The 26,891-nt window shown below is 40.6% G+C and overlaps 3 protein-coding genes across 3 annotated transcripts; 2 read left to right on the forward strand and 1 right to left on the reverse strand.

The window, feature by feature from the left end:
• Positions 1–2,864: 2,864 nt before the first annotated feature.
• Positions 2,865–9,606, forward strand: LOC310875446 (cellular tumor antigen p53-like). The gene is made up of 11 exons (XM_083788676.1): positions 2,865–3,021; positions 4,217–4,361; positions 4,670–4,754; positions 5,159–5,398; positions 6,957–7,131; positions 7,593–7,705; positions 7,820–7,929; positions 8,052–8,176; positions 8,256–8,341; positions 8,522–8,595; positions 8,862–9,606. Exons 2-11 carry the CDS (start codon positions 4,267–4,269, stop codon positions 8,947–8,949), a joined length of 1,191 nt encoding a protein of 396 aa, XP_083644802.1. The 5' UTR covers positions 2,865–3,021; positions 4,217–4,266; the 3' UTR covers positions 8,950–9,606.
• An 892-nt stretch (positions 9,607–10,498) lies between these two features.
• Positions 10,499–18,217, forward strand: LOC310876009 (fibronectin; the record flags this gene model as incomplete). Its single annotated transcript, XM_083789456.1, has 12 exons — positions 10,499–10,529; positions 11,293–11,381; positions 11,789–12,041; positions 12,177–12,356; positions 13,046–13,162; positions 13,541–13,795; positions 14,503–14,620; positions 15,476–15,627; positions 16,161–16,415; positions 16,547–16,813; positions 17,725–17,822; positions 18,020–18,217. 12 exons carry the CDS (start codon positions 10,499–10,501, stop codon positions 18,110–18,112), a joined length of 1,908 nt encoding a protein of 635 aa, XP_083645582.1. The 3' UTR covers positions 18,113–18,217.
• A 929-nt stretch (positions 18,218–19,146) lies between these two features.
• On the reverse strand, positions 19,147–26,176 carry LOC310876010 (uncharacterized protein; the record flags this gene model as incomplete). Its single annotated transcript, XM_083789457.1, has 9 exons — positions 19,147–19,676; positions 19,877–19,903; positions 20,004–20,082; positions 21,232–21,360; positions 21,696–21,830; positions 22,201–22,326; positions 24,509–24,607; positions 25,048–25,184; positions 26,134–26,176. 9 exons carry the CDS (start codon positions 26,174–26,176, stop codon positions 19,147–19,149), a joined length of 1,305 nt encoding a protein of 434 aa, XP_083645583.1.
• Between the last annotated feature and the right edge of the window lie 715 nt (positions 26,177–26,891).

Consider the following 26,891-nt stretch of genomic DNA (forward strand, 5'->3'; position numbering starts at 1 on the left):
ATTTTACTGTAAAGTGGCACAGATAGCTGCTATGCTTTCAGTTGCCAAGACCCAGTCAAATCTCTTTGGATTTTCTACAAGGTGCCATTATCATGGAGGAACAGGTGCATGACTGGAATTCAGTCATTTATTTTCCTCTCTACCATAATAAAACCATCATTGTTGGATATTTCTTCCTAAATAATAATAATAACTTCACTCAAAACATGTACAATGTACAACTGTCTCCAATTATATTATACATATCAGGCAAGAACTTACCTATAATTCTTCTAATTCTATTATTTAATGCACAAAGTATGAAGATACCTTTTAGTTCATGCCTCCCCAACAGATACAGGTAATTTACCTTATGCAGACCGCGGCCATCTTGCCAGCAAGGTGCTAACTAGAGGCTTCCCTCCCATATTTCTCAGAGATATAGCTCAGGGGTGATTTGACCCAACACCTAACTAACCAATTTCCCATTGACAGCCCATTCATCCAAACAGAAAAGTCCTATCTGATTGTATTAAACAATGTCAAACTCACCAACATTGCAGCTGTGAAAGCTTGAATTATCCTTTCCAAAAAGCACTCATTGGGGTAAAAATCTTGTCTATCACGCTCTGTGTTTGAAACTGTAATTCATGCCTTTATGACATCCCTCATTGACTACTGTAATGCCCTGTATATTGGCGTAAACCAGGTTTCCATCTCTCGATTACAGTTAGTCCAGAACGCCGCTGCTAGGTTACTTACAGGCACACGTAACGTAAGCGAGACCACATCAGCCCTGTACTAGCCTCCCTCCACTGGCTTCCTGTGCGATACAGGATTGACTTCAAATTATTGCTCTTTGTCTTTAAGTGTCTAAATGGTTTGGCACCCATTTATTTATCTGAACTGCTGAAACCCTATGCTCCGACATGGACGCTTAGGTCCTCTGAGTCTGACCAGCTTATCCTGGTGGTGCCTAAAACCAGGCTGAAGGTCAGAGGGAACCGAGCTTTTGCAGTGGCAGCTCCCAAGCTCTGGAATGAGCTGCCTAGTCTGCACATAAGACAAGCCCCCACCCTCCAGGTGTTTAAATCACGCCTCAAGACTTACCTTTATTCCTTGGCATTTCCAAGCACAGTGTCAGTATGAGATGTTTAATGTGACAGTCACACTGTGCATGTTGTTTGTGGTTTTTCAATGAAGTTGTGTTTTTTAATGTTTTACTGTAAAGCACTTTGGAACAACGTTGTTGTTTTTAAATGTGCTATATGAATAAAGGTGGTATGGTATGGTAAAAACAGCCATAGCTATGGCTGTTTTTAGCCCAATGTTGGTGAGTTTGACGTTGTTTAATACAATTAGATATAGTACTTTCTTGTTTGGAATGAATGGGCTGTCAATGGGAAGTTGCACCTAGTTAGCACCTTGCTGGCTGCTGCAGCGGTGTGCATAAGGTCAATCCTACAGAAGAAGAATATAAACTGGTTGAGAACTTTTCAATGGTTATTGCAAAACAAGTGTATCCTATCATATCTGTTATATACAAAAGTATACTGTGGAATGAATTGGCCTAACGTTAGGCCCCGTCCCCTAGCCTAGGGGGTCAGGGCCTTAGGTCAGGGCCCTAGGATAGCCTGTATGTATATTATGCACTACATCATGTACCACAGACAATGTCACCTTCACAATGTGTATATAATCTACTGTGAACCCAGCAAAGATATCTGATATCATTCATTTCTGGCACTGGCATTTAGCATCTGATAGTGGGTTTGCTTGTAGAACAGTAGTTCTCAACTTCTCAACCTTTTCAGGCTGCAGCCCCCCACGGGAATTATATTTTAGTGACATTACATTTAGTTTGACTCCTTTCCACAGATAAATACTCATCTTTCGAAACCATGGTCTTCTACCTCCTCTCTTCTTCTCATGAACTTATACCGCCATCTCCTGATCTCAGTCTCAGAAAATAACTCCCATCATCCCATCCTGCACGCAAGCGTCTTGACTCTTAACTGAAGGCTTCAAATGTCTAAAAATTTAGCCTTTTGATTCATCCATTATCCAATTTTATCCATATTAAGTAACAATCCTACATTAAAACCATAAACATTAAAAAAAAAAAAAAAAAAAAAGATAGCTACATCTGTTTGTGCTTTTTTACGTCTTCAGATGTATATAAAAAAGAAAAGACAAAAGACAAATTATTAATTTTACGCTCTACCAGACTACCGTTAAAAAAACACACACACTTTCACATGACAGCTCTGCTGGCGTCAATCAAACATTTCGCGCGGCGCTTCCAATTGGAAGAGCCGTTGAGCGTGACGTCACACACAGCCCTCCCCGGATTCTTTTCCAACGGAACGGGAAAAGTGTTGCCATGTCCTCTTATTATAAGCGACCTTGGGCTCGTTTCTTTTATAAAGTAAAGTTGCTTGTTCAAATATTTGTAGTTGCGGGTTGCGGTTTTTTGGGGCTTGTTTCCATGTTGTTTAAACCAGTGATTCTCCTCACACATTTCCATGTCAAGGAAGGACCCCCAGATTCATGTTGTCCCCTTACATCACCCTTATGTCGGAATGGGGGCATGTCGGAATGGGGGGATGTCGGAATGGCAGCATGTAGGAATGGAGGGATGCACCCATACAAGGGAACATATTTTGTGCCAGAGACCAGGGACCATGCCAGGGTCCATACCAGATTTGTGTTGTTAAAAATATTCCACATTTGTCACTTTTTTCCCCAAGATTATTTTTAAATAGCATACGGTATGTAGATTTTTTTCAAAATAGCATAGTCGCTTCTTTTGGGCTTGTTTTCATAGACCTGGTTGCTTATTGTTCTCAGTGCGCAATCTGGCAACACTGAACGGAAGGGCAATCCAAAAAATAATCCAGCTACAACCGACAACGTGCTCGCTCAAGCTGCTGAACACAATAATATTTTGGGTTTTCCAGTCTCTACCCCCCTCCTGCCATACCAGTGTATTAATCTCTGATTCACTGCCGTAGTCACTACGTTTACCGGGACACACACAAGGTACACTTTTCGTTCATTTAGTTCTCGTTCGATCGAACTACAATAAATCACGCAACAACACCTCGTTTCGTCCTATGAAAAAAGTTTGTTTCTTCTTCGGCCGAATTCCACAACGCAGGGCTAACGTAGCTAATTAGCTAGCACCGTCGCGCGCGAGGGTAAGATGGCTGTGATTTTAAAATGTTAAAATGTATAAACGCAAACGTGATTATCAGTATACTTGAATGGCTTGGAGTTGGTTGTTTCAACGTCGCATATTTCATTCATGGAATAATTTTCATTCAATTGTTAATAACATGGCCGTGTTCAATAGAAAATGGACGGGTGTGTGTGTGTGTGTGTGTGTGTGTGTGTGCCCGGCCTGGTAATTGTTTGCAGGTTGTTTCCCTGCTGCAATAAGCAGCAACACCCCCACATATTTGTGGTGTTGAACTCGGGTTGATTTGTGGTTGCACACAAGATCTTTGAGTGTTTGGTTGGTGGTACATGAACTGCTGCTTAATTCTAACTTTAATGGCTGCTTGTAAAACCTAATAGCCATTAAACAAGACTTGAATTGGGCTCTGATGATTTGACAATAGGTTACTTCTGATCTGATGCATTATGTGCTAATTCGAAACAGGTGGTACGCTTGACCGTTCAGTGACGTGCTTCCAAACTCCAACACTTAGAAAAAGAATCACCTGCACATAATTTCTTAACAGAAAGTAGCTCATAACATGTCTACGGTGGGTTTTTATGAAACAAAAGCTTGAAAGAGGATAAGTCAAGCTTGGCCTAGAGCTGCAATGTGAGTTTAACGTCGTTTAATACAAGAACATCGCAAAAGCAAATTGGATGAATGGGGAGTCAATGGAGTGTATTGCAACTCTAGATTCATCCCATTATTTAAAAAATCTAGAATTGCAAATTGCGGCTAGGTCTTTTATAGATGCTGGACTACTGTATGTGTTCTGCTCTTGCAATTCCCCCTACCATGTTTCTGTTTCTGCACCCCGCTTTGTTTCTCTGTGATGTTGACTACTTTCTTGCCACTCAAAAAAATATTTTAGGCCTTTAGGGTGTGCATGTACTGTGCATGTAAGCAGTAGATCTGTGTTACACAGCCATGTGCGATTGTCTGTGTCACACTGTTACATCATGCCAGTCAGCGTAACGCACACTAACCAGTGGTTCTAACTGTGTTTTCCAATAGAGACTACTACAACCCTGCATCTCACTGGGCTGCTCTTCACCCAGTGAGCGATGGAGAGAATGGAAGAAACTGTATTTGAAGGTTTTTCTCTTAGTCAGGAGTTCAACATGAGCCAGGACACCTTTAAGGCCATGTGGGATTCTTAGTAAGTTATTTCTAAGTACTTATATCTGAAAAAGTTATTCAGGGATTGCTGTATTAGAGTTGTGCCTAAGAACATTTCAACATGTTTTCCATTAGAAAATGATACTAATTATAAGAAATGTTATATGTAATAATAACACCACATTTTTATTGGATAGCACCTTTCATACAAAACATGTATGATTACGATAATTAATAATGGCTAGAGATCGAAGATTGGGCATGATAAGGATCGAAATGAACAATTTTTGCACTAAGTTTTATGATGATGCTATAATGTAAAATTACACATTTATGTTTTTCCTTTAGTGCTTTACCTCTAGAGCAGCTGCTTCCTAATCCTAGTGAGGAACAAATTCCTAACATGGGGCAAGAGTCTGTCATCGATGTACAGGTAAATTATAACTTGTGTTAAATACCATCATATCATAATTAATTGTGGAGTATGTTTTTGGATAAATCTGCCAGGAAAACAACTTAGATTGTAGCTGTAGTAGTACTGTTTAAATTTAATGTATACTTTTAACCAATTTTTTTTTATTTTCAACTGAAAGCGTTTTTGTGATGGTTTCTATTTATCCATTCAAGCTGTTGTTTGACTGAACATGAATTTATCAGATGTGGCCTCTTCCTTTGGGAACTGCCCATAGATCCGAAGTCCCATTAGTCCGAACATGCATTAAGGTTGGCAAACATGCACTGCTCCCGTGCTTGTGGTTATGTTTAGGTTAGAGATAGGGATAGTAATTTCGGAACAATGAACCTTCTGATTAATGACACGGCACCCTTCCTCCTCAGTCTCTCTGCCTTCCTGCTCAGTCTCTCTGCCTTCCTGCTCAGCCTTCCCTGACAGTCCCCAGTCTCAGTGATGCTTTTGACGAAAACTTGTTTGACGAAATACCCCCTCAAGAGGTGGCCCCAATGGACAATCTGCCCCCTCCAGCCTCCACCGTCCCGACGACAACCGACCACCCAGGGGAATACGGATTCCAGCTCCGTTTCCAGAAGTCGGGAACTGCCAAGTCTGTCACCTCCACTGTGAGTCACCTCAGTCGGCCACACAGGATCTTTGTTGAACACAACTACTTCTCAATATTCTCCCTCCTGTCTCTTCCTGCAAATTATCTTAAAGGAGCACCATTTTCAACCTTATCTTCACATAATTGGTCCTTACTATTGCTCAATATAAGATGGCACAAATCTGTACTCCATATTGACTCATTTCAGAAACCTGCCTACCAGTCACATCATTGGAAACAATGCCCTTTCTCTTCCTGGAACGTGCTGAAATGGAAGCCATTGTTCTTGCATTAAAAAATAAATTAAAATTCCTATTGATTATGTCAGGCACACAGCTTTCTGTTTCTGATCTGTCCACAGCCCTCCTCTGAGACACATACCGAATTGATAGAAATGGTACCATCTTATAATGAGCATTGGTGAGAACCAATTGCGAGTCTATATATATGAAGATAAATGGTTAAAATATTTCTACTGGTAATTCTTTAAGTTTATTGTGACCTAAAAATACTAAAACAGAGCAGTTTTGAACTGCTGGCAAATCCTTTAGGGAGACAAAGGTTCGCTCACTCACACGCCATTCAGTGGCCGCCATACTGTAAATCTCATACTCTGCTTTTTGGGCGAGATCCTTTAGTTTATCCATCAATCAGTTTAAAACAAACGTTAACAACCTTTCAGTAAGAATTTTGTATGTAAGACATTTATTTGATAAAACGTAAAATCCTCTTACCTTGCCGACGCATTAAAAAAAGTTTTTTCGTGCCTGTCGTGGCATTCAAGTGGAATCGTATTCATTGTGACGATTCGCTAAGGTCCAGTTGTCCCACTTTGTTTGAACACCCAATAGCATGGGGATTTCCATGGTGACTCACCGATCAGTGCGCCGCAATTGGTCAGATAAGTTTAAAGTTAGAGTGCTGTGCTGTGGGTCCCCACCCCCCCTGCCCCTCGTTTCACTGCTGTGGCTTTGCTGCCTGCTTGCATCGCCCTGTTCTGACATGACGGGACATGTTCCTTTGCCTTCTTCCTCCAGCACAGAAAGGGTTAAAAATGGACGAAAGTGAGGTATGGATCGATGTTTTCACTGACTTGATTTATTTCTCCCATTCTCTGTATATTTAGAACTTTAAATTGATGGTTTTTATTGACGAATTTTAAATTTGTACATATCCGACAAAAAATCGTGAACTTATTTCCATTTTGGCCCTTTAAATGCAAATGTGTATGTGTGTAAACTGAGTGTCGTGTTTGTGAGGGTGCATAGACATACAAGAAAATATATTCTATACTAAATTAAATTGATACATTTTCAACATGCTAGACAAGTAAAATAGCAAAGAAAAACATGGGCACTGTAAACGTTACGCTGTTCAGCCAGCTCTTGATGGAGATCTTGAAGCTCACAATGGAGCTAATCTGTTTAAGTTGGATATCTTGAAATTTAACTGATTTGATTCAGTGACGGATCAATCAAGCCTGTGCACATTATCAGATATTAGATCTTAGAAAATAGTTAACAAAGATGAGCAGATTAAACTTCTTCCGTTTTGTTGCTTTCTGTTTTGTGTTTTAGTACTCTGCCCAGCTGAATAAGCTGTACTGCCAGCTGGCTAAGACGTGCCCAATAGAGGTGCTGGTGACACAGGAACCACCCCAAGGTGCCATTCTCAGGGCCACTGCTGTCTATAAGAAGACTGAGCATGTTGCAGATGTCGTCCGCCGCTGTCCACACCACCAGAGCACTGACGGTGAGAATATAAACTGTGAGAGTGACCGTGAAATAACAAAGAACCCAAGTGTAATGCACCCAGTAAAGGTCAAAGTTAAACACGGGCTGTTTGCATTCTCAGGGCACAAAATGTCCCTTCAAAATAAATCAAAGCCTATAGTGTTGCACACACTTCAGTGCCCAACATCTTTAGTTTTTAAAGAAGATGGCATTGTGGGAATGTTCTGGTGATTGCCGATAGCATGGAAATTAGACTTGAACTAAAAGTGTATGTACTAGTGGTGTATTATCGCTTGGTCTGTTTGTCAAACAAAACCAACTTGATGGGGGTTTGGTTGGCAACCAAAACCCTGTTAAACGCTTGAGTTTTCAGTGTGTCAACAGCACTACGAGTATGGCATGTTGGTAACAATCAATTCTTCCCTGTCGTGTTTTGGACTATAACTTCCAGTGTCTGCCTCCCTCCATTTCTTTGCCTAGATGTGGAGTACCGCAGCCACTTGGTCCGGGTGGAGGGGAGTCAGAGGGCCAGCTACTTGGAGGACCAGCATACCAAGAGGCACAGTGTGATCATCCCATACGAGCCCCCACAGGTACGATCTCCTTACTCAAAACGGATATAAATTATATCCGTTTTATTTTGTGATCTAAAGATTTAGCTGCAGACTCGACTTTAAAAAAAAAAGCTTTGTGGTCATGGTTTTCAGCTGGGCTCCGAGATCACCACTGTCCTGTTAAACTTCATGTGCAACAGTTCCTGCATGGGGGGGATGAACCGCCGGCCCATCCTGACCATCCTCACCCTTGAGACACCCGAGTAAGCCTTTTGTTCTTCCGTTTGCCGGCGACCATTTTGCTCTTTGTTTTTGCCATTTTAAACTCGAAATATTGATGGCCCGTGTGGTCACTCATAGACTTTATCTGTATTCCATCCTTTAGGTTTCAGGTTTTGGGGCGCAGGTGTTTTGAGGTGCGTGTTTGTGCCTGTCCAGGCAGAGACCGCAAGACCGAGGAGGAAAATGCCAGCAAGGCAGAGAATGGCACTAAGCAGACCAAAAAAAGAAGTAAGTCTACTCTGAAGTCATTGCAATACTTCTACTCCCTATGTCCTCGACTCCTCCCTAACCTAATTCTTTCTCTCAGAGAGCGTGCCTGCACCCCAACCAGCACCAAAGATGATGAAACTTGTCTCCAGTGCTGACGAAGACGATGAGATGTTTCCTTTATATGTGAGTGATGTATACATAAGGGGGCTGGTCATTGTGTCAAACATAATTGCCATGAGGAGTTTTACCATGCCATCATTTTCAGCCGTCGCACTCAGAAAAGTGGACTCTTCATATTGTGCACTCCGAATTTCCAAACTGGAACACTCTGAATTTGATCTCGCCCTGTGATCTCTCCCTCAGGTGCGTGGACGCAAGCGTTACGAAAAGTTGAAAGAAATCAACGATGCATATGAAGCATTAGCCAGAGAGAAAGGGTAAGTTGGCACAAACACTACCACTTAACCCAATAACACCAGGATCACCATCTGTGCCATTTTAGTTTTGCAGAAAAAGATTTTGATCAGTGTTTAGAACGGTGGTTCTCGAAATTAGCCGATATACAAGCCACAGCGTGTCACATCGTGCCAACTGATTTAGAAGGCATTTGTAGATTTGGCCTTAGGTCTTAATGGATTAGTAGTGGTAGCAGCACTATGTTCATTCCTTGTAAAACATACTTTCATTTGTCTTCTTTCTTCAGTAAATCAAAGAAAGTGAAACAAGAAGCACTGATGCCGGCCAGTGGAAAGCGCCTTCTGGTCAGAAGTGATAGAAGTGACACTGACTGAATTTGCTCTTAAAGGTCCTTTCAAACAGGCAGTGATTTAACACACCTATAGGAAAGGACCGTAACCATTTTTTCCCCCTTCATTTTTTGAGAAAAAACAAAGAGAAAAAAACATATTTGTCTGACTATGTAAGTAGAAGAGAAACAATGGAACTATCCCTTTCAACTTGGGTCTTTGATTACTGCCAGCTTTGTATTCTACATTGCATTCACCCTTTTGGACCCAGTTCTCAGTCATGCTGAGATAGTTCAGATGGGATGTGGGGGAATTCCAGTAGTTGACCAGATACAGTTTGCCTATGTCCAAGCTTAAAATCTGTCTAATTACTGTCTTCCCCCCTCCCTGTTTCCTATCTCTTTAATGTGCTGTCCAGACTTGACCATTTTTTTCTCTGTTCAGCAGCAGTACTTGAAGTATAGGACCAAATACTGTAGGAAGACCACTTTTTTATACTGCATTCTGTTAAGGGCATTTAAGCATACGGTTTCTCTATAGTTATGTTTTGTGCATATATTGTTTTGTATAAGAAGTTTATATTTTATTTTTTCGCGTTTCTTTGTATTTTGTATTTTTTACTTGTGAAAGGAGGTGCTACTTGGGTTTGTTAAATGCGTATTCCAAGCCAAAATAAATGTATCATCCAACTTGTTTCCTTGATTAATTGGCTGTTTTTATTGGCTTTTTCACAGATCTGTGAGCAGTTTCACAGTGAAACTCAGGAAACAATTCAAAAGACGAAAACAGACATTTTTAATGTGTAATGCATTCCTATGGTCAACAATGGTTGTACATATTTTAATTATGGTAGGCATCATAGCCACTTAAACCATAAGTCCTTGATTTTATCGCCAGGGTTCTATACTTGGTCCCCTACTTTTCCCCCTCTACACCAAAACTCCAATAATGGCTGATCTACAGTAGATCTCCTGTTTTAGGAAAATGTTCGCCTATTTTCGCTCAATGTTTGCCTATTATTAAATGACTAGGACAGGGATGCTAGGGTTCAAGTGGTCAAGTGTTTCTAATGCCCAAGACTTGCATACATTCATACCAATAATTTGCCTGCGGGGGGAGCAGTTGCACAATGGTGTACATACTGTATGCCAGTCCCTATAATGGCCTACTCGCTGCATAGTGGTCTGTATATTAATTGTAGACATGCAGAGATCATATGCAAAGGCCATGCAAATAAGAAAAAGGGGTTCTCATCTACCCATATCTTGTTTTGCAAGTCAAATGTAATTTACATGACCACGTCTAAAACAAGTTTATTGGCTTAAAGTTCTCAGTCCTGGGGACGAATTTCAGTCCTGAGGATTTCATAGGGGTCATTTAATGAGATCAGTGCAGATTTGCAAAAAATATCTTTCAGTTTTGGGATTATTTTTGGCTTTAAGCCCTGTGTTCTGTAAACGCCTTACATTAGGATTCACCTTTTCTGTGGATGTAAATTGGGTGTCCATAGCACAGGTGACACATTTATATATTTGACTAGAGGCACTGCATGCCTAGTACTGACATTTTGGCAGGAGTCTTCAGTGTGACCATTATGGATACAATCTCTTTATTGATATTTTGCGGTAAGTCTTTTTTCTTTTTAAGGTAAACTGTTAACGGCTTGTTATCACTTTAAATAAGTGTCTCACAATTGAATTGAATTTTATCCGACACAATTCGCCTTTAAAATGATTAGTTAAAACTTTCCCTGACCTCCCAGCCCTTGTAGTGTTTTCAGTGTTTTGAGACTACATTTAAAAGTGTTACACCTTAGTTTTGACTAAATACTAATATGATTTATTAACTGGTGAAGAGCAGTCATTACATACATAGACTTTGTCTGTTACCATCACTGTGTCATGGTATTTTGTTTATACTATGGCCAAAATACGCTACATTGTCAGTACCATGTATCCGTACCATATATTGTACCATGGCCAGCTGAAAATACCCTCCACATCAAGTATTATGAAACTACTAATACCTTTCTTTTTTAAGAATACCTCAGACCGTTTGGTCTGAAGCAAAACACAAGTATCTGTATAACCTTTGATAAAGCATTGGTTCTCAATGTGGGGTAACCTATTTTAAACATTGGATATTCAAAAATAGAAGAAAATCAAGCTCACAGCACGCCAGTTCGTGCTATGCTGCGAGATTGTACATCTTAAATATCTTTACAGTGGGAGTCCCTGGCATCTTTTCAGATAGGTGGTGCCGTGGTGGGGCTCCGTGGCCAACTGTATATCAATTTGGGCGTCCATGGCACGAATGCATTTGAGAACCACTGTGATAAAGAGCATGTCTGTACGGATTTAATCCCTTTCATCTCTGTTCCTATTGTAGCTCCACTGCTGATGTGTGTTGCGGAACAACAGAAATACTTCTTGCACCACAATGTGTCCACTTGGGATCGCGCCAGGATCCATTGTCAGGTAGAAAGTTGGAGCTTAATTTGACTGAAAAACAAATTGTAAAAAAACAAAAGTGCTTACTTCTATGTGGGTATTTATACTGACTTTCTTGACCACTTTCATTCTGGTGTCCCTTTTTGTCCTTGTAGGCAAAAACTGTGGGCTTAAGTTGTTAAGAAGTCATAAAATATGAAGTAGCGGTTCTAAGCCTGTAAAATTGTTTGTTTTTGTGACATTAAGGTCTGTATATACAAATACATCACATTCTGTTTATGAGCCCATACAAAAAAAGGTGTCACAGTTTCATAAAAGGAGAGCATGACACACTGTATGCTCAGTCAACAGGGTTCTTTATTTCTCATATTGTTGACTCGTACTTCACTGTGCTGTGTTCAAATGCTCAAGTAACTATCCAATGCCATTATAAGGTCTGTTACAAGGAGCTGGTCACCCTGACTCCAAATAATATCCAGAGCATCGTCCAGAACCTCACCTCTGACTACTGGATCGGACTCCGCAAGAACCCCAACATCACTGCCTTCAACTCCACCATGCCCTGGTCCCACTGGGCTAACAAAGCTCCTCTCACCTTTCAGAACTGGTACCCCGGTTGGCCCAGAGCCAAACCCAAGAAACCGCCCCTGGCACCTGTCATGAACATGTCGGGTGTCTGCCCCGTGTGTGAGTGCTGCTGCTACAGTGGCTGCTTAGACGTATCAACAACAACTGTAACAGTAACAACGAACAATATAACAATCACATATGAGAGTAACGAGACAGTAACAGACATGCCCACAATGACAACAATGACAACAGCAATGGGAACCACCTGGCTGCTAACTGGCGTCACTGACGGCTCCACCGCCAACGTCACAGATGATGATGATGGTGATGATGGTGACGGGTACATTGAAGATTCTTGCGTTGCTATGCTTAGCTTTGGTGCTTGGATTGAGAAGCACTGCTGGGAAGACCTCCCCTACATTTGCTATGAAGGTAGGGCATATTTGAAATGGGCTGTGTCCAAAATGTGTACGTTTTAATTTGTCAATAAAGTACAGTAAATGGTTGACATATACTGCTGTGCAAGATAGGACATCAATAGAAATGAGCACCGCGCCTGTCACAGACATGCGCAGAGCAAGTTCAGTCAGGAAACTCAGTGCAGTTTCTGCCGGCCGTTCATTGGGCCGCCTCAGCATTCACTTCATCCAATCACACACTCATTCCATCTTCATACCAGCTATTTAAACTGGACGTTTGCACTGCTCAATCTGCTTGCTTGTTTGCTGCTGCACACACTGATACTGCTGCGCTGCTGTCTGCTTTAACTTTTGCTGCTCACCCTCCTCCACCCCAGCTACCACCATAATAAATATATTGCTCATTTTATATTCAATAAATTTATATTCCATCCATTCATGAGTTGTCCTATAAACTGAAATGTTTTGACATGCATACACAAAATATTAATACAAGACGGATGCATATTGTTGAGATTTGATGGGAAAGATCAGTAGGCTACCCTGAAGAGCTTGATAGTGCAATGCAATCCTATGTTTTCTGTGTTTTTGTCAGTTTTGTTTCTAATGGTTAATTTCCATCTAACGTTTTTCACCTGTCTCCTATTAACATCCTCAATCTTCACCTGAGCACAATTGTCATCCTCTTTGTTCCTCTTGCAGAGGGCTTCACCAGCATTGCCACAATGACCAACTTGAATTCCATGAATGCCACTGTGAGCTGGCAGGCTGGGCCTGGAGACATCAGCCATTACCGGTTAGAGGTCAGATCGCTCAGAGGTGACTGGACGTCTCTGACAAGGAATCTGACAAATTTGACCTATGACCTTGACGAACTGATAGAGGGCTCTGGTTACTCGGTACAGGTGTTCCCTGTCAAGTGTGACAGAGACCTCCCGTCTAAGAAAGTCATATTTTATACCAGTGAGTCTATTGTTATTTAAACTTATTTGATCCTGGCTTGTAGTGTAGGCTACAGTAGTACTGTGTAGCCTACACATGCACAATCAGAGGCTTTTCAAACAGGAATTAATGTCAGGAAATTCAATAACCTATGAATAAAAGCTAACCACTTAAGCCCGATATAGGCTACTCGTTTGAAAGTAAAGCAAAGGCAAAGAAAAACATGTAACCCAATCACCTTACTAATTGTCTTAGAGCCGGGGGCTGCGGAAAACCTCACTGTCACCAAACAGGCGGAGAAGTCCATCTTCCTGTCCTGGGATCCTCCTGTTGGAAACTCTGATCACTATTTCATAGAGGTGAGGGAACACCCTGGCCACCGGTGGAAGACCAACGCAACGAACCAGGAAGTCAACAATCTGCTACCAGGAGGCTTTTACACTATCGATGTCATCACTGGAGCTGGCGACTTCACACGTGGAGATTCAGTCAGCATTCCAGCATACACCAGTGAGTTTGAATGATAGTCTTGCAATATAAGCTCTATCTATACTATACTGATTCATATGAAAAAGTATAATTTAGAGAGAATAGCAGATCTACAAGCTCACATAGCTCACGTAGCTATGTTTCTATTTATCTTTGAACCGTTTCAAAATGTTTTGACAATCTTTCAAACATTTTTGCCAATAATGACATGCCCAAAATGGAGATGACAAGTGGTGCTCAAACAACACTGAAAAGGGTTAGAGAGCCCAACAAGCAGGATTCACATTTAATAACTCAAATACTTGAAACTGAAACACTTATACTTAATCCACATTTTCCTTGCATCTGGCTACCATACCAAAGTTGTTTATTCCTCGGTTACTCTATTATTGTTCTGAATCTCATATAGTCTTTGATAAAAAAGCCTGTGAAGGATGCGATATGTACGTACAGTATGTGTATATGTTTTGTACACTGTGAATAAAGTATTGTCATAAGATGGCATGTATAGAATTTAAGGTCAGTAGGTTGTGCTGACTACTTCCGCCTAACTGTGGCATTTGTGTGAAGAAATAGTCTGGCTTCTCACAGGGATGAGGAATTAATATTCCAATAAGCAAATCTGAATTGATGAATGCCACTGACTGACTGGTGAATAAGGTGATGCTTGACGTTTGTTTCATTTCCATTTATTCGTATTATATTTGATACATTTTATTTTTCTCCAGAACCTGGTAAAGTATCTGGACTGATAGTGACAGACTATAAGAAACGCTCCCTCTTGCTTCACTGGGATCCTCCAGAGGGATACACCACAGGCTACCGTGTGGAGGCATGGAGAAATGAGTAGGTTCATCCTGTTTCTACTTCTAGGGTCTAGTGGACTAAGGCTCCCTCCCAGGCATGGGGAGATAGAAAGCTGGTTTAAAGGATGAATTGATATGATACTTTTCAAGCCTTTTCATATCAAGGTCCATTCAGCATTGGATCCACGGACCACCATTTGATGAGATGCAGCATCTCGGATCCAAACTATAAAGAATATGTCCTCATTTCCATGCTGTATTGATGTTGGTACCATAGGAGAGATAAAGACAAACGATACAAAATCTTCTACATTCTCTAATTGTGTAGACATCTTGTAAATTAACTTAAGTAATGCAGATTTTAACAATAATTTAACTCTTGAGAGTGTAAAATGAAACCAAATGGACCCATAAGGGTCCCATATGTCCATTTGGTTTCATTTCACACTCAAGAGTCAAAGATCTATAGGGGTCCATACCATCATTTAGCTGGGGACCACCTGCAACCCCCTCAAGGACCACTGATGGTCCCGGGACCGCTGGTTGAGAACCACTGCTTTACAACACTGTTTCTCAACGTCTGGTCTGGGGCCCACCAGGCTCACTATAAAATATTGTTCAGTGTCTCAGTGTTCATTTATCTCTCAGTGTTAAATCATTGTTCTCAAAGTCCATTTGAACCCCCTGGTAGTCCTCCCTGGACCCAACATTTAGAACAAATGCTTTACAATGTTTTCTACAGTATTCAAGCATACAAAAAAAAATCATAATGCATGGTAAGTATAATGTTTGGTAAGGTCCATCATTTAGTTGGAATATCATTGCATGGCATAACCGCATTTTTTTTTTTTTTTATATATATTTTTTTTGTGTGCGTGTTTTTTTGTTTTCCCAGAACAATGTATTTCAATGAGACACTTGATAAAAATGTCCGGAGTGTGACTGTGCGTAATCTGCCCATGGGCACCAAGGTTCTGCTCAGTGTGGTAGCACTGGGCAGACTGGGGACTCTGGAAGGGGAGAGTGTCCAACTTGAGGAACTCACCAGTAAGTAGAGTTTAGGGCTGCAACTATAAATGATTTTCTTAGCAATTGTGCTATAGTTTACCCTTTCAATTAATCGAATAATATTTATTTTATCGATTATTATTTGCCGGCATAGTAGTTCCGGAGTGGTTCCAACGGATTGTGTGGCCCTGGTCTTTCCCTAGTGGGTCTGATCGAGGGTAGCTACAGGGACGTAAGTCGGGACTTTATCACCCCGGCTGGGTCACCCGAGTGAGGGGTATGATGTTCGTGAGACCCAAAAACCTGATGACCATGTCCCAGTTGCATCCATGCGATGTATTTCCGTTCTGTGCAATTATCAATTATTTTATATTTTTATATATTATACATATTGCATTTTATATACAGTATTAACAAATCAATTAAGCAATTATATGCTTGTGGCGTAATGCATGTTGAACAGGGGGTCCTCGAAATGACAAAGGTAGAGAATCACTTTTCTAAAAGATGTCCCTGTCTCTTTCTCTCCACCGCATCGCAACTTCACCTTCTCTCCACTCGTCCTCCCACAGCTCCTGGACCAATAAAGAACTTAAGCTTGTCCACAACATCCGACAGCATCAATGCCACCTGGGACAGACCTAACGGTGGCTATGAAGGCTTCACCGTTTGGCTCCAGCTGGGTGACGCCACCAGAGACCAAGAAAATACTACAAACACGAATATCACCTTTCAGAGGCAGAAGTCCGCAGCCAACTACATTTTGTCAGTCACCGCCTTCAATGGCCATCTCAAAAGCAGCACAGTGTCTGGCTCCATGTTCACCAGTGAGCAGCATCAATATCAGTTGTGGGGAAATGAAGCATCTCTTGGATGCAAATGTTATGGTAATTTACTTCCTTGTCTCATTGTCTGCTTCTCGTCTCCATTGCACCCTTTGCCCTCTTTCTACTTTTAGAGCCAGTGAAGCCTACAGATGCCAGAGTCACACACTCTAATAAGAGCCACATCACTCTAGAGTGGACCGAACCCCAAAACACAGTGTCAGTCAAATACCAGGTCAAATACAATGCCAGTTTCTGGGATCACTCATTGATAAAAGAGTTTGACAACCAGACCAGTTATACATTTGACGGCTTGCATCCAGGGACCAAGTATAACTTTGAAGTGCGAACGATGGCGGGGGACCTGTTGAGCAATCCCACTACTGTATCACCCTGCACAGGTGAGATATTCAGACCTTGTTAAATGATCTTTGCAAACAGTATTTTAGATTTTCATGCAAACTGCTTTGACTAGCAGGTGGCCGGGTGATATTTGTCTCAGTGTACAATCTAGTGAGCATAAGAAAGGTTAGACAAGGAACACATTTGAAGGTTAATTGAGTTACTTTAAGATAAACAGTCCATTGAATTCTCCCCCGAGTAGACAGTATCAAGAAACCAATCCTATTTCTGACTAGGCGTTAAACGTTTTGGGCTGGGGACCTCCGGAAATGCTTTGGCCATGTCTCGCAACCCACGCACCGCCCCCAATACAATATATAATTAGCAGTCAATATAATTGACTGCTACAATAACCTTAATAATAGAGATAATACATCATAAATAAATACTGAAACCAGATATAATCATTAAGGAAAGTTTATGCATGTACTATGTGTAGTACTATACTCTTAATTTTCATTTTCCAGCCATTCAGTTGCAAAAAGAAAACTATTTTCTTTGTTCAAATGGATCTCAAATGAATTTGTAATATAAATGGGTATATATAGCTCTAATTCTACCATTCATTGTCAATGGAAGCCAGCGACATGACGATGCAAAGACCCAATGATGCATGTAGCTGCTCCAAAATTGACAATGAATGGTAGACTGCATCTTTGCGTCTGCCCGTTTGAACACAACATAAGGATGTTTTTGCACAAACTGCAACTATGAAAATGTGATAATGGGCCCATGCATCTCTGTTTCTGTGGGGTGTTTTTTTGCTATTTGAAAAGGTCTGAAAATAGCCAATCACAACATGTTGCGAGTGAAGTATAAAATAGGTTTTACAGTAAGTGGTTACCGGTACTCTCTCTCTCTCTCTCTCTCTCTCTCTCTCTCTCTCTCTCTCTCTCTCTCTCTCTCTCAGCTCCAGAGAAGAGGAAGATCACTCTGTCCATGGTGTGTTCATCCCAGACAGCGCTCTCTTGTGATAAAATCACTACAAGAGCAGAAGTATTCAACAAGGTATGTCAGAATGGGTGTCGTTCATTATATTAGAGATAATAGAATTCTTAGAAGTTTCATATTGCTCCAAGATGAGTTAATTTCTCTCAAAATATTTGGCAGGGCAGCGGGAGATGGAATGAACTTGACTTGTGCAAGGTGAATACAAGACGGTTGAAAGAGTCTTGCTCATTGTTTGTGCCTGTGTTTTGTTGCAGTTGGAGGAACATTTCAAGGAACTATTGAAAGATGAAGTGTTTTGGGAGCTCAAGTGGAAGCAGAATGCAGTTGCAACGAGCACTAAACATTAAAACACATTTCTTGGGTTTCAACTATTGATCAAATGCTTTTTAGATAAAAAAATAAAAATCTAATAATTCGATTAGCATCCTACTGATCACTTCTCAGAAGGGCTTGGTTCCTGTAAGCTGCTTCACTTCCTGATTCTCAAATGCTGCCTTTCTGGCTGTTCCTAAATCAACCAAGGTGAGTCTTTGGGCGCGTTCGGAAATAGCGCACTGAGCGCACTGTGCAATGCAAACTAATAGGCAAGTGTGCTCCGGTGCGGTATTTCCGAACGCGCCCTTTGTCATCCGGGCAACTACTCTTGGGAATGGCTTGACCTACTGTCAGATTGGCAAAGTCAATTTTTTTTTAAGTCTCTCCCAGTTCGATCCCAGGCTCCCCCAGAGTACGTGTCAAAGTGTTATTGAGCATGACTCTGAACCCCTAATTGCTTGCGTTTGCAGGTTTGTGTGCAGGTTTGTGCCATGCATGGTTTCCTCCGGCATCTGTGTGTGAATGGGCGAATGTAATGCACAAACTATGTAAAGCGCCTTGGATAAAGGTGCTATATGAATGCACCATTTTTACCTTTCATTTCTTGATTGTTATTATTATTGTTACGGATATAAATGGCAATTGGTTAGTGGAGACAACTGTGCTCCGATACTTCTAATTTAATACCAAACCTTTTAGTTTAATAGTTGAGGGTAAGTGATGAGGCCTACCTAAAATAATTAAGCAGAGTGCAGAAACAACAAGGTACATAGCCCATAATGAAATGTATTATGTACAGTATACAGAGCATGAAAATATAGTATAAAGTGCATAGGCATAATACATACAGACAGAAATACATGAATGCGAAAGAATGAATGACTATTGATAGATATTATCTATAAACATCAATAAAATAAATTATATACACATTTTCTACTGTACATTTTAGACCTTTATTGTTTGTCTGATCTGACCAATCAAGTTTAATAATCTAGTTCTTTCAGCAAATTTGACCATTGGTGTTGAAATATTCCCTGCTTGGGGAAAAAAAACAAGCTTCCGCTCACAATGAGATCTTGTGTGGTGGCATGATGGTCATCAGTGTGCGTCCGTCCAGTGGAGCAAACATCGGGTAGAGCTTTTCCTTGAAGCCTCCGTTGAAGGAGTAGATGTGGGATTTGGTCTCAGCGTTGTAGAAGGAGATCTGGCCTTCTTCATAATCCAGGTATATGCCCATGCGCTTGGGCACGAGACCCACGGGCAGGGGCGTCTCCGGCTTGGTGCAGGCGAAGAACTGGTGTGTGCTGCGCCACAGGGCCCAGTAGCCCTGCCGCGGGGTCATTGGGAAACGGCCGTGGCGCTTGGAGCCGGCAGTGGTCATTCCTATGCGCCAGTAACCGTTGTTGACTATGTCGACCTCCCAGTAGTGGCGGCCTCTGCCGTAGCCCTCCCAGCCCAGCACACAGGGCCAGCCGTCAAAGCGCTGAGGGCTGTAAGGGAGCTCTGCGGGAGAAAGGCCTTCCTGGACCTTCCGGTTGTCATCGGACAGCTGTAGCCATGGGTGGTTGGTTGTGGGGTCAAGACTCACGTCAGCTGTTTGGACGGTTCGAGATGGTTGGTGTAAATACAACACTGTAAGCTGATAGCTGGATCAGCTCAGAATATTGTGAAAGTGATGTTGGTACTTGGTATGATAGTGTATCTGATTCATGAATATACACTATACAGAGTAGGCCCATATAAAACTGGCAGAAACTGAACTACATAATCCCACACACTAGGTTTGCTCTTACCTGATGCACTACAAATCCAGGTCCACACTGAAAATAGAAAACACACATTTACTATCAATAGGCCTACATTTAGGCTCAGACTGTGTACATATCGTATTATAATGCAAAATGTGAACAGAACACCCACCTGTGTTGGGGATGTATCGTGGAATGCCTGCTTTCCAGGTGCGCTGCTTCGCCAGCAACCACAACTGTGGAATCATTCTCTGAAGGAGGACAAAAATAATAAGAGTTATTTTTCTTTTGTTTTCATTGATTGTCCAGACTGTAGAGAGTCAGGAAAGGAATTGAACCCAGTGCACACTAGGTGGTGCTAGAGCACCTGCCCTTGTGTCCTCTGGACAGCAATGTGCCCTTTTGAAAGCCTTTTTTGTACAGTTTGTTCATTTTATTTTTGTTTTGTAAAGTGGATTAAAAGCTTCTATTATTTATGCCCCAATAAGGTGGTTAACCGGTGGTTACACGCCACTGAACCCAGGACTCACTGACAGACATCAGAGCCTTCAGTACACAACTTAACCGCTCGGCTATTGGCACCCCAATGTTGTGGATTGCTTGATAGGTTTTCATTATTATTTATTTAACTATTGATAATTAAATGTTTAATTTATAAGAGAGCTGCAATATTTTATTTATTACTTTGTATGAAGGGTTGTAAGATTGTGTTACAATTAAATTTTTTAACAGCAACAGCATATCAACTGTGAACTGTTATCTGTTGAATCTTCAGTGCAAGATATCAGTACATGATGGGAAATACTGCCAAGTTTCCGAGACTAGAGGGTTATCAGCCAGAGAGTGGAAAACTGTTGTAACCTGTAGCCTATATCACTGGCTGTAGGCCTATATTTGTGTGATGGGCTAAATGTGTCATGATTTGATTTATTTAAAGTTATGTAGTTAATGCATTTTATGTGAGGATTGATTTAAAAGTGTAGGTGAAATTGTCCCTGTTTGTACAGTGATGTATAGCCCACATCAGCTCATTCAGCTATGTTAGCTAAACTAATCTAAGCTAAGGTTTTAATGACTGAATGTATTGTCCGAGGTGTAGTCCTTTCTGTTGTAAAAGTTGTAGTATGTATGTAACACAGGTAGCCTGTCTCCAGCCCCTGAATCGCTAGCAGATCACTAGCCTAACGGAGTGAAACTAAATTAAAGTTCAGGCTGCGTGTCATGCAGGCTATAGCACAGGTAAAGTGGTCAGTTAAAATACCTTCTGGCAGAAATCCTATAATGAATCTAATGCCAAATATTGTTAAATTATTTTATAAATAAAATTATTATTCCTATAAGGTTTTATACTGTAGGTTCCAGAATGGAACTCTTCTCCTTGCTGTGTGTTGTGTGATCACCTTGCTGTCTTCCTTCAGGATGGACCAGGTGATGAACTCCAACAGAGGGAGCAGGTTGACCAGACGTTTCTTCTTCAGGCCCAGCAAACGCAGTAGCTTACCAAGCTCCTCACTCTCCACACCACAGGTCTAGTACACACACACACACACACACACACACACACACACACACACACACACACACACACAAACACAGTTACGCACTTGCTTCAATTTGCATGATCTTACAACATCTCCCTCATTTCTGCTTGAAAATGATAATTGTGATGTATTTAAAAAAAGGTGTAGACTAGCTATATCAGCCTATATACTGCTTTATGTGCTTAATATATCTGCTATTTGTAGCCTACTACTTTTTAACATTGATTACATAATAGGGATGCCAGGTTGGTAGGAAGTGGTTAATGCATTGTTGTGCTCTGTGACAAGTCTCCTCCTTGTCCTCATGTCATTTGAGCCCTGACCTCTGAAGCTATCTGTAGTTCCTTGGCCCACTCCATAACCCTCGTCTGAGCTTCCTCATTGGCATCCACCTCCAGTTTCCTCTTCTCCTCCTCTAGTTCACATTCTTCTACCTTCCAGGGTGTGTCTTTCAGTAGCTGGAAGCAAACGTCATAAACATTTCATAATGTCTTTTCAAAACGTCCTTAATTACACTGTTCAATTCACCACCTAAATTCTATGTAGGCCTATTGACCCCCATCTGCAAATTTTTCAGAATGTTCGCCCCAAAATCGGTCTTATAGACCTTATTCCTAGGTCTACTGAGCCGAAATGTTCATGAAACTTCACTCTTGACCGTGCAATTGGCAGTGTATGAGCTTATCTTAAATTGTTGATATCGTTTATACCTACTGATTTTTGCATGCATTAAACTTTTAATCTTTCCCTTTGTTAAAATATGGGTAACATATTGGAAGGTTATACACACGCACATACGCTATGTAGTATGTACTGACCTGTACCTACCTTGTCAATGTGATGGAGTTCTCCCGCCCATTCCAAGATTAACTTCCTGCTCTCCTCCATGCTGCGTTCAGAGCGAGTCTGAGACTCTCCCTTTCTGCTGCTCTCCCTCCCATCAGACTTGTCCTTCTGAAGAAATACAGCACGTACAGTATTGAGCACAATCAATAGCCATTATGAAATGTGGTTTACACACACACCCACGAGAAGAAATACTGTAAAATACTGTAAAAGCTGTAGAAATTAACTGACCGTTTAATTGACTGGTTTGAGGGTCAAATCGTAGTTGTCAAGTCTATTATCAAAGGCCGTTTTAGTCAAATGCTTGCTGCTTATACATTTAACTAGTCTAAAGGTCCAAGCAAACGCTCTTACTCACCACACTATATGACCCGCTTATGAAAACACCCTGTGGGCCTCCCAACACCTGTGGGCTTGTACATGTCAGCCATCATCCATCATCAGATATGTTACGAGCCACTGCCTAGTCCTGTCCTAGATGTTCTAACCATTTACAGTACAGTACTGCAGGACAGTAGGTGATCTAAGTGGGTCATAAAACAATTACGTACTTGACTGATCTATATCAGCATCCACAAACTCTGTTAACCACCCTACAGTCTATGGTTGTACCAGCAAAACATCTATAAACTCCTCAAACACATTATTTTACATTCACATCATTGCTATCTCAGATTCCTTTCTTGTCACTGTGCAGTAAAATCTATCAAATTCTGACCTATTAGACTGATATTATTATTCATTTTGTCTTCAATCTTTCCAAAAGGTTATACATACCAACACCTAAGAGTTACTAAAGACAATAGCAATAGCACAGTAAATATTAAAATAAAAAAGAAGAATGGAATGGAGAGATTAAGAGCGACATGCAATTAAATATAATGTAAAAAAACTAAAACTGTAAAATAGATAAATAAATCAACTATAACTTGGAAAAAGGGGAGAAAGAGGGCCCCCCTCTTTCTCAAAATAGGACAGAAATGGTTGCCAAATTTTAACATATTTCTGGGTGGAGCCCACGATTGTATATTTAAAGGTATATTCAGTGATTTCACTCAAAAAACCTTAGGTTTCGTTTTTGGCTGTGGGACCCAGCCTTTCGTCCAATCAGGATAGAGAGTCAAAAACTAAACCTACGGTTTTTTGACCCCCAGGGGTTAACTGGGGACAGGGAGGAACTCCTTATATGGCCAGCACACTCTATAGTAGGGAGGATTATCACAACAAAACAAAAAAATAAGTGATATTTGAATTAAGTGAAATCACTGAATATACCTTTAAGCTATTCAAGCTTAAGATGTCAAAATAAAAGATAAATGTTATTTTCTTAAATCTCGGTTTATTTTTTTGTAGTAAGCAAGTCTTTTTCTGTCAGTTTTCTTCCAAGTTTAAGATATGACATAACATCTTAGGAGGGGCGAGCTCCAATCTAGCTGTTTCTCCTTTACTGGAAAAAACAAACCACTTTAGGTGTTCCTTTTACTGTTTTACATTGTTAAAATGGACATATAATGGTGTAGATAAAGATGTGTACACCTGTAGTGTAAATACAGTTGAAAGGTCGTGAAAAGTGGACAAACCTGGCATAAAAGTTTTATGTCGGTCACTGAGATTAGGATAAGCGTTGCCATGGGAAACGATTACACAGAGTACACATCACACCTGGGATATTGACAGGATAAACCCCTGTAAACCTGTTATCGTTATGGGCAAACATTCTCAAAAGTGTTCCAAAAGTTTCCAAAAATAGCACATCCACAGATCACACGTCATGACTCATGATGCATTGTGAGCTTGTAGATCAGATACTTTTCCACCATTATCTTTTTAGGTTAAGTTGGGAAAATGTCATTTTCAACTGGCTGCATCATAACCTGTGAGACGGACCTATTTGTCACCCCACCAAACATCAGACTGATAACCTCATGTTCTGTACATTTGAGCTTATCAGTCTAATCAGGCTGAAGCTATAGCATTCTCCTCTTTACTTGTTAAACGCCTGATATTGTTTAGTTGGAAAAAGCCGGCAACACCACTATCCCACAACAAACACTGGGTGGAGGATGTTAAAAGGGGTCTTTAAAGTCACTGGGCACAACATGTGTTATGAACTGTGGCAAACTAATATTAAATTTAATAATACACGTTCCCTGGTCCTCATCACTGGTCTAATAATACCAACTAAGTAGGCTACCTAATGTAGCTGCATTTCTGTACACACTTTGTTGTTACTTGCTTCTTCTGTCTGTCTGTCTGTCTGTCTGTCTGTCTGTCTGTCTTTCCTTCCTACCTTGCAGACTTGGTCCACTTGTTCCTTCCAATGATTGATGAATTGGACACATTCTTGCAAGCTGCGCAGGTCTTTCAGACCATTCTGACGAGTTGGAAGCTGCATGAAACACGCCAAGGTATCAGCAGGATATAATAATAACACATGCACTGACCTAATAGAAACTCAACTCAAATACAGATTTTTAAGGAATCAGATTTGGAAATGGAAATTGCCAGGCAGAAACAGCATTTATGCCAAATGTCAGTAGAGAAATGGTTTGATAGTCACTGAAAAAATGAAACAAAAAACTGAAATCTACTTTCCCATCAGAATAGATTTTCCTCAGGTGTTTTTCTTAAATTGTTCAGGGAGTTGTTTTGGAAACAAAAACGCCTGTGGTTTCCAAGGCTATTTTGGTGGGGACATGGTGTTTTCTTACAAAATAGCATACATAATAGTGTGAGTGTGCACTGTGACCTGGGTCCGAGCAGTAAAGACATAACTGTCTGTCACAGTAAAGCAATCTTTGTGCATATTTTTACATTTGTGTCATCTACCTGAACGTGTATGGAGCTGTTGCTGAGTCTGTTGGGGTTGCTAGGAGCTGAGCTGTGGGCCTGGATGTCTTCCTCAGGCACTGACCAGCGCACCGCCCCAAGGGAGCTACTTTGGGTGGTGCTCTCCCCCCTCAGCTCTGCAAGGGCAAATGTTTAGAGGACATTCACAATATACAATTTAGGCATTTGGCAGACACTCTTAATCCAGAGCGATTTACAGTAAGCAAGAACAAAAACATGGTACATCAAATACATCAAAATAGTCGTCATGAATCATAAGTAAGCTATTAACAGTGGAATATCTATAGAGTGCTATGTCTACTTAAAGGACAAATTTAGTTTTTTTCAACCAAGATTCATGTTTTAGGTTGTTATTAAAGAAAGTAAAAGATGAGTGTTCATTTTTTTTCATTTGCTGCTTTCTTTCTTTTTAGTGTATTTAGCTGTTTTTGACAGGGGGGCGGGGGCATTCGAGCATGGGGCTAACATTTTGTAAAAAAAAAGACGTATTTAGCCCCGTTCGAATGCCCCTGCCCCCCTGTCAAAAATGGCTGAAATGGCTAAAATGAAAGAAAGCAGCAAATGAAAAATAATTAACACTTATCTTTTACTTTCTCTAATAACAACCTAAAACATGAACCTTGGTTGAAAAAAACTAAAGTTGTCCTTTAAGTTAAGCCTTTACACACGCCTGTAACGTCACTGAGGCTAGGGCAAGTGCTACAGGCATTCAGTTACCTAAGATGCCCTTAATGGGGTTAATGGCTATAACAAGTCTCACCTATAATTAGCAGAAAACAAGTAGTTTCTTTTTACTACTTCCCATTGGTTCAATATTTTCAAAATAACATACAGACGTAAGGGAGTTCAACAGCAGTGATTTATGCAAAAAGCAAACAAAATAATTGTTTTAGGTGGTTTCCTCCCGACAGCAACAATATCAAATATCAATTTGGATTTTATGAACACATTTTCTGATCATGGATGTAATAACATCTGATCAAAGGTTGTAATGTCATCTTATCAATCACTGATGTTGCAACAATATTTCATCTACAGTAATCAGAGAGTGCGGGAAATACATACTTGTGGTTTTAGTCTTCAGAATGCTCTTCATCTCAAAAGACATTATATTCCTTTGAAAATAGAAATGGATATTTGATAATTGAATGTCATTAAAGGATTTCAGGAAAAAAATGGAACGGGAAGCAAAACACGCTTTCATTCCTACAGCAATGACCATTTAACTTGTTACCAATAGAAACCTGAAGATATTATTTGGTCTACTCTGCATTTGCTTGTTATTTTCACTGTTATTAAGTTATTGTCACTCCAGCCAGGTAATGTAGGCTACTGTAAAGGAGGGAAATGTCAAACTTAATAATAATTAAAAGATAATTTATAATGGATACTGAAAATGGCATTAAAGGAAAGTGAAACGAACACATTATTCACAGAGACCTAGCCTTGATACAAGTCACTGTCATATTATATGTAGATGTACGGACCGGGAGTGTTAACGGTACACTATTTTGAAAATCATCCAAGAATGTCACGACCAAGGCTAACAGAGACTCAGAATATACTCAAATATATCTTTTATGTATTTCATTTTTAATGACTGAAAATTACACATCAGAAATATGAGAACGTTTTTTAATGTTGAAATATGTAAACTAACATATCAGCTCATCAGAAAATCATATTAATAATTTAAGCATCAATTATCAGCAAAAATCCTACCCAGTGCCTCGGGGGAGTGCCAGTATGTTGGTCTGGTAGGTGTTCGAAGACTGGACAGCCTGTACTTCACTCTACCCTATTTACTCAACTACTCCGTGATC

This window comes from Protomyctophum parallelum, assembly GCF_964188405.1.
Source record: "Protomyctophum parallelum genome assembly, chromosome: 18".
Taxonomy (NCBI): domain Eukaryota; kingdom Metazoa; phylum Chordata; class Actinopteri; order Myctophiformes; family Myctophidae; genus Protomyctophum; species Protomyctophum parallelum.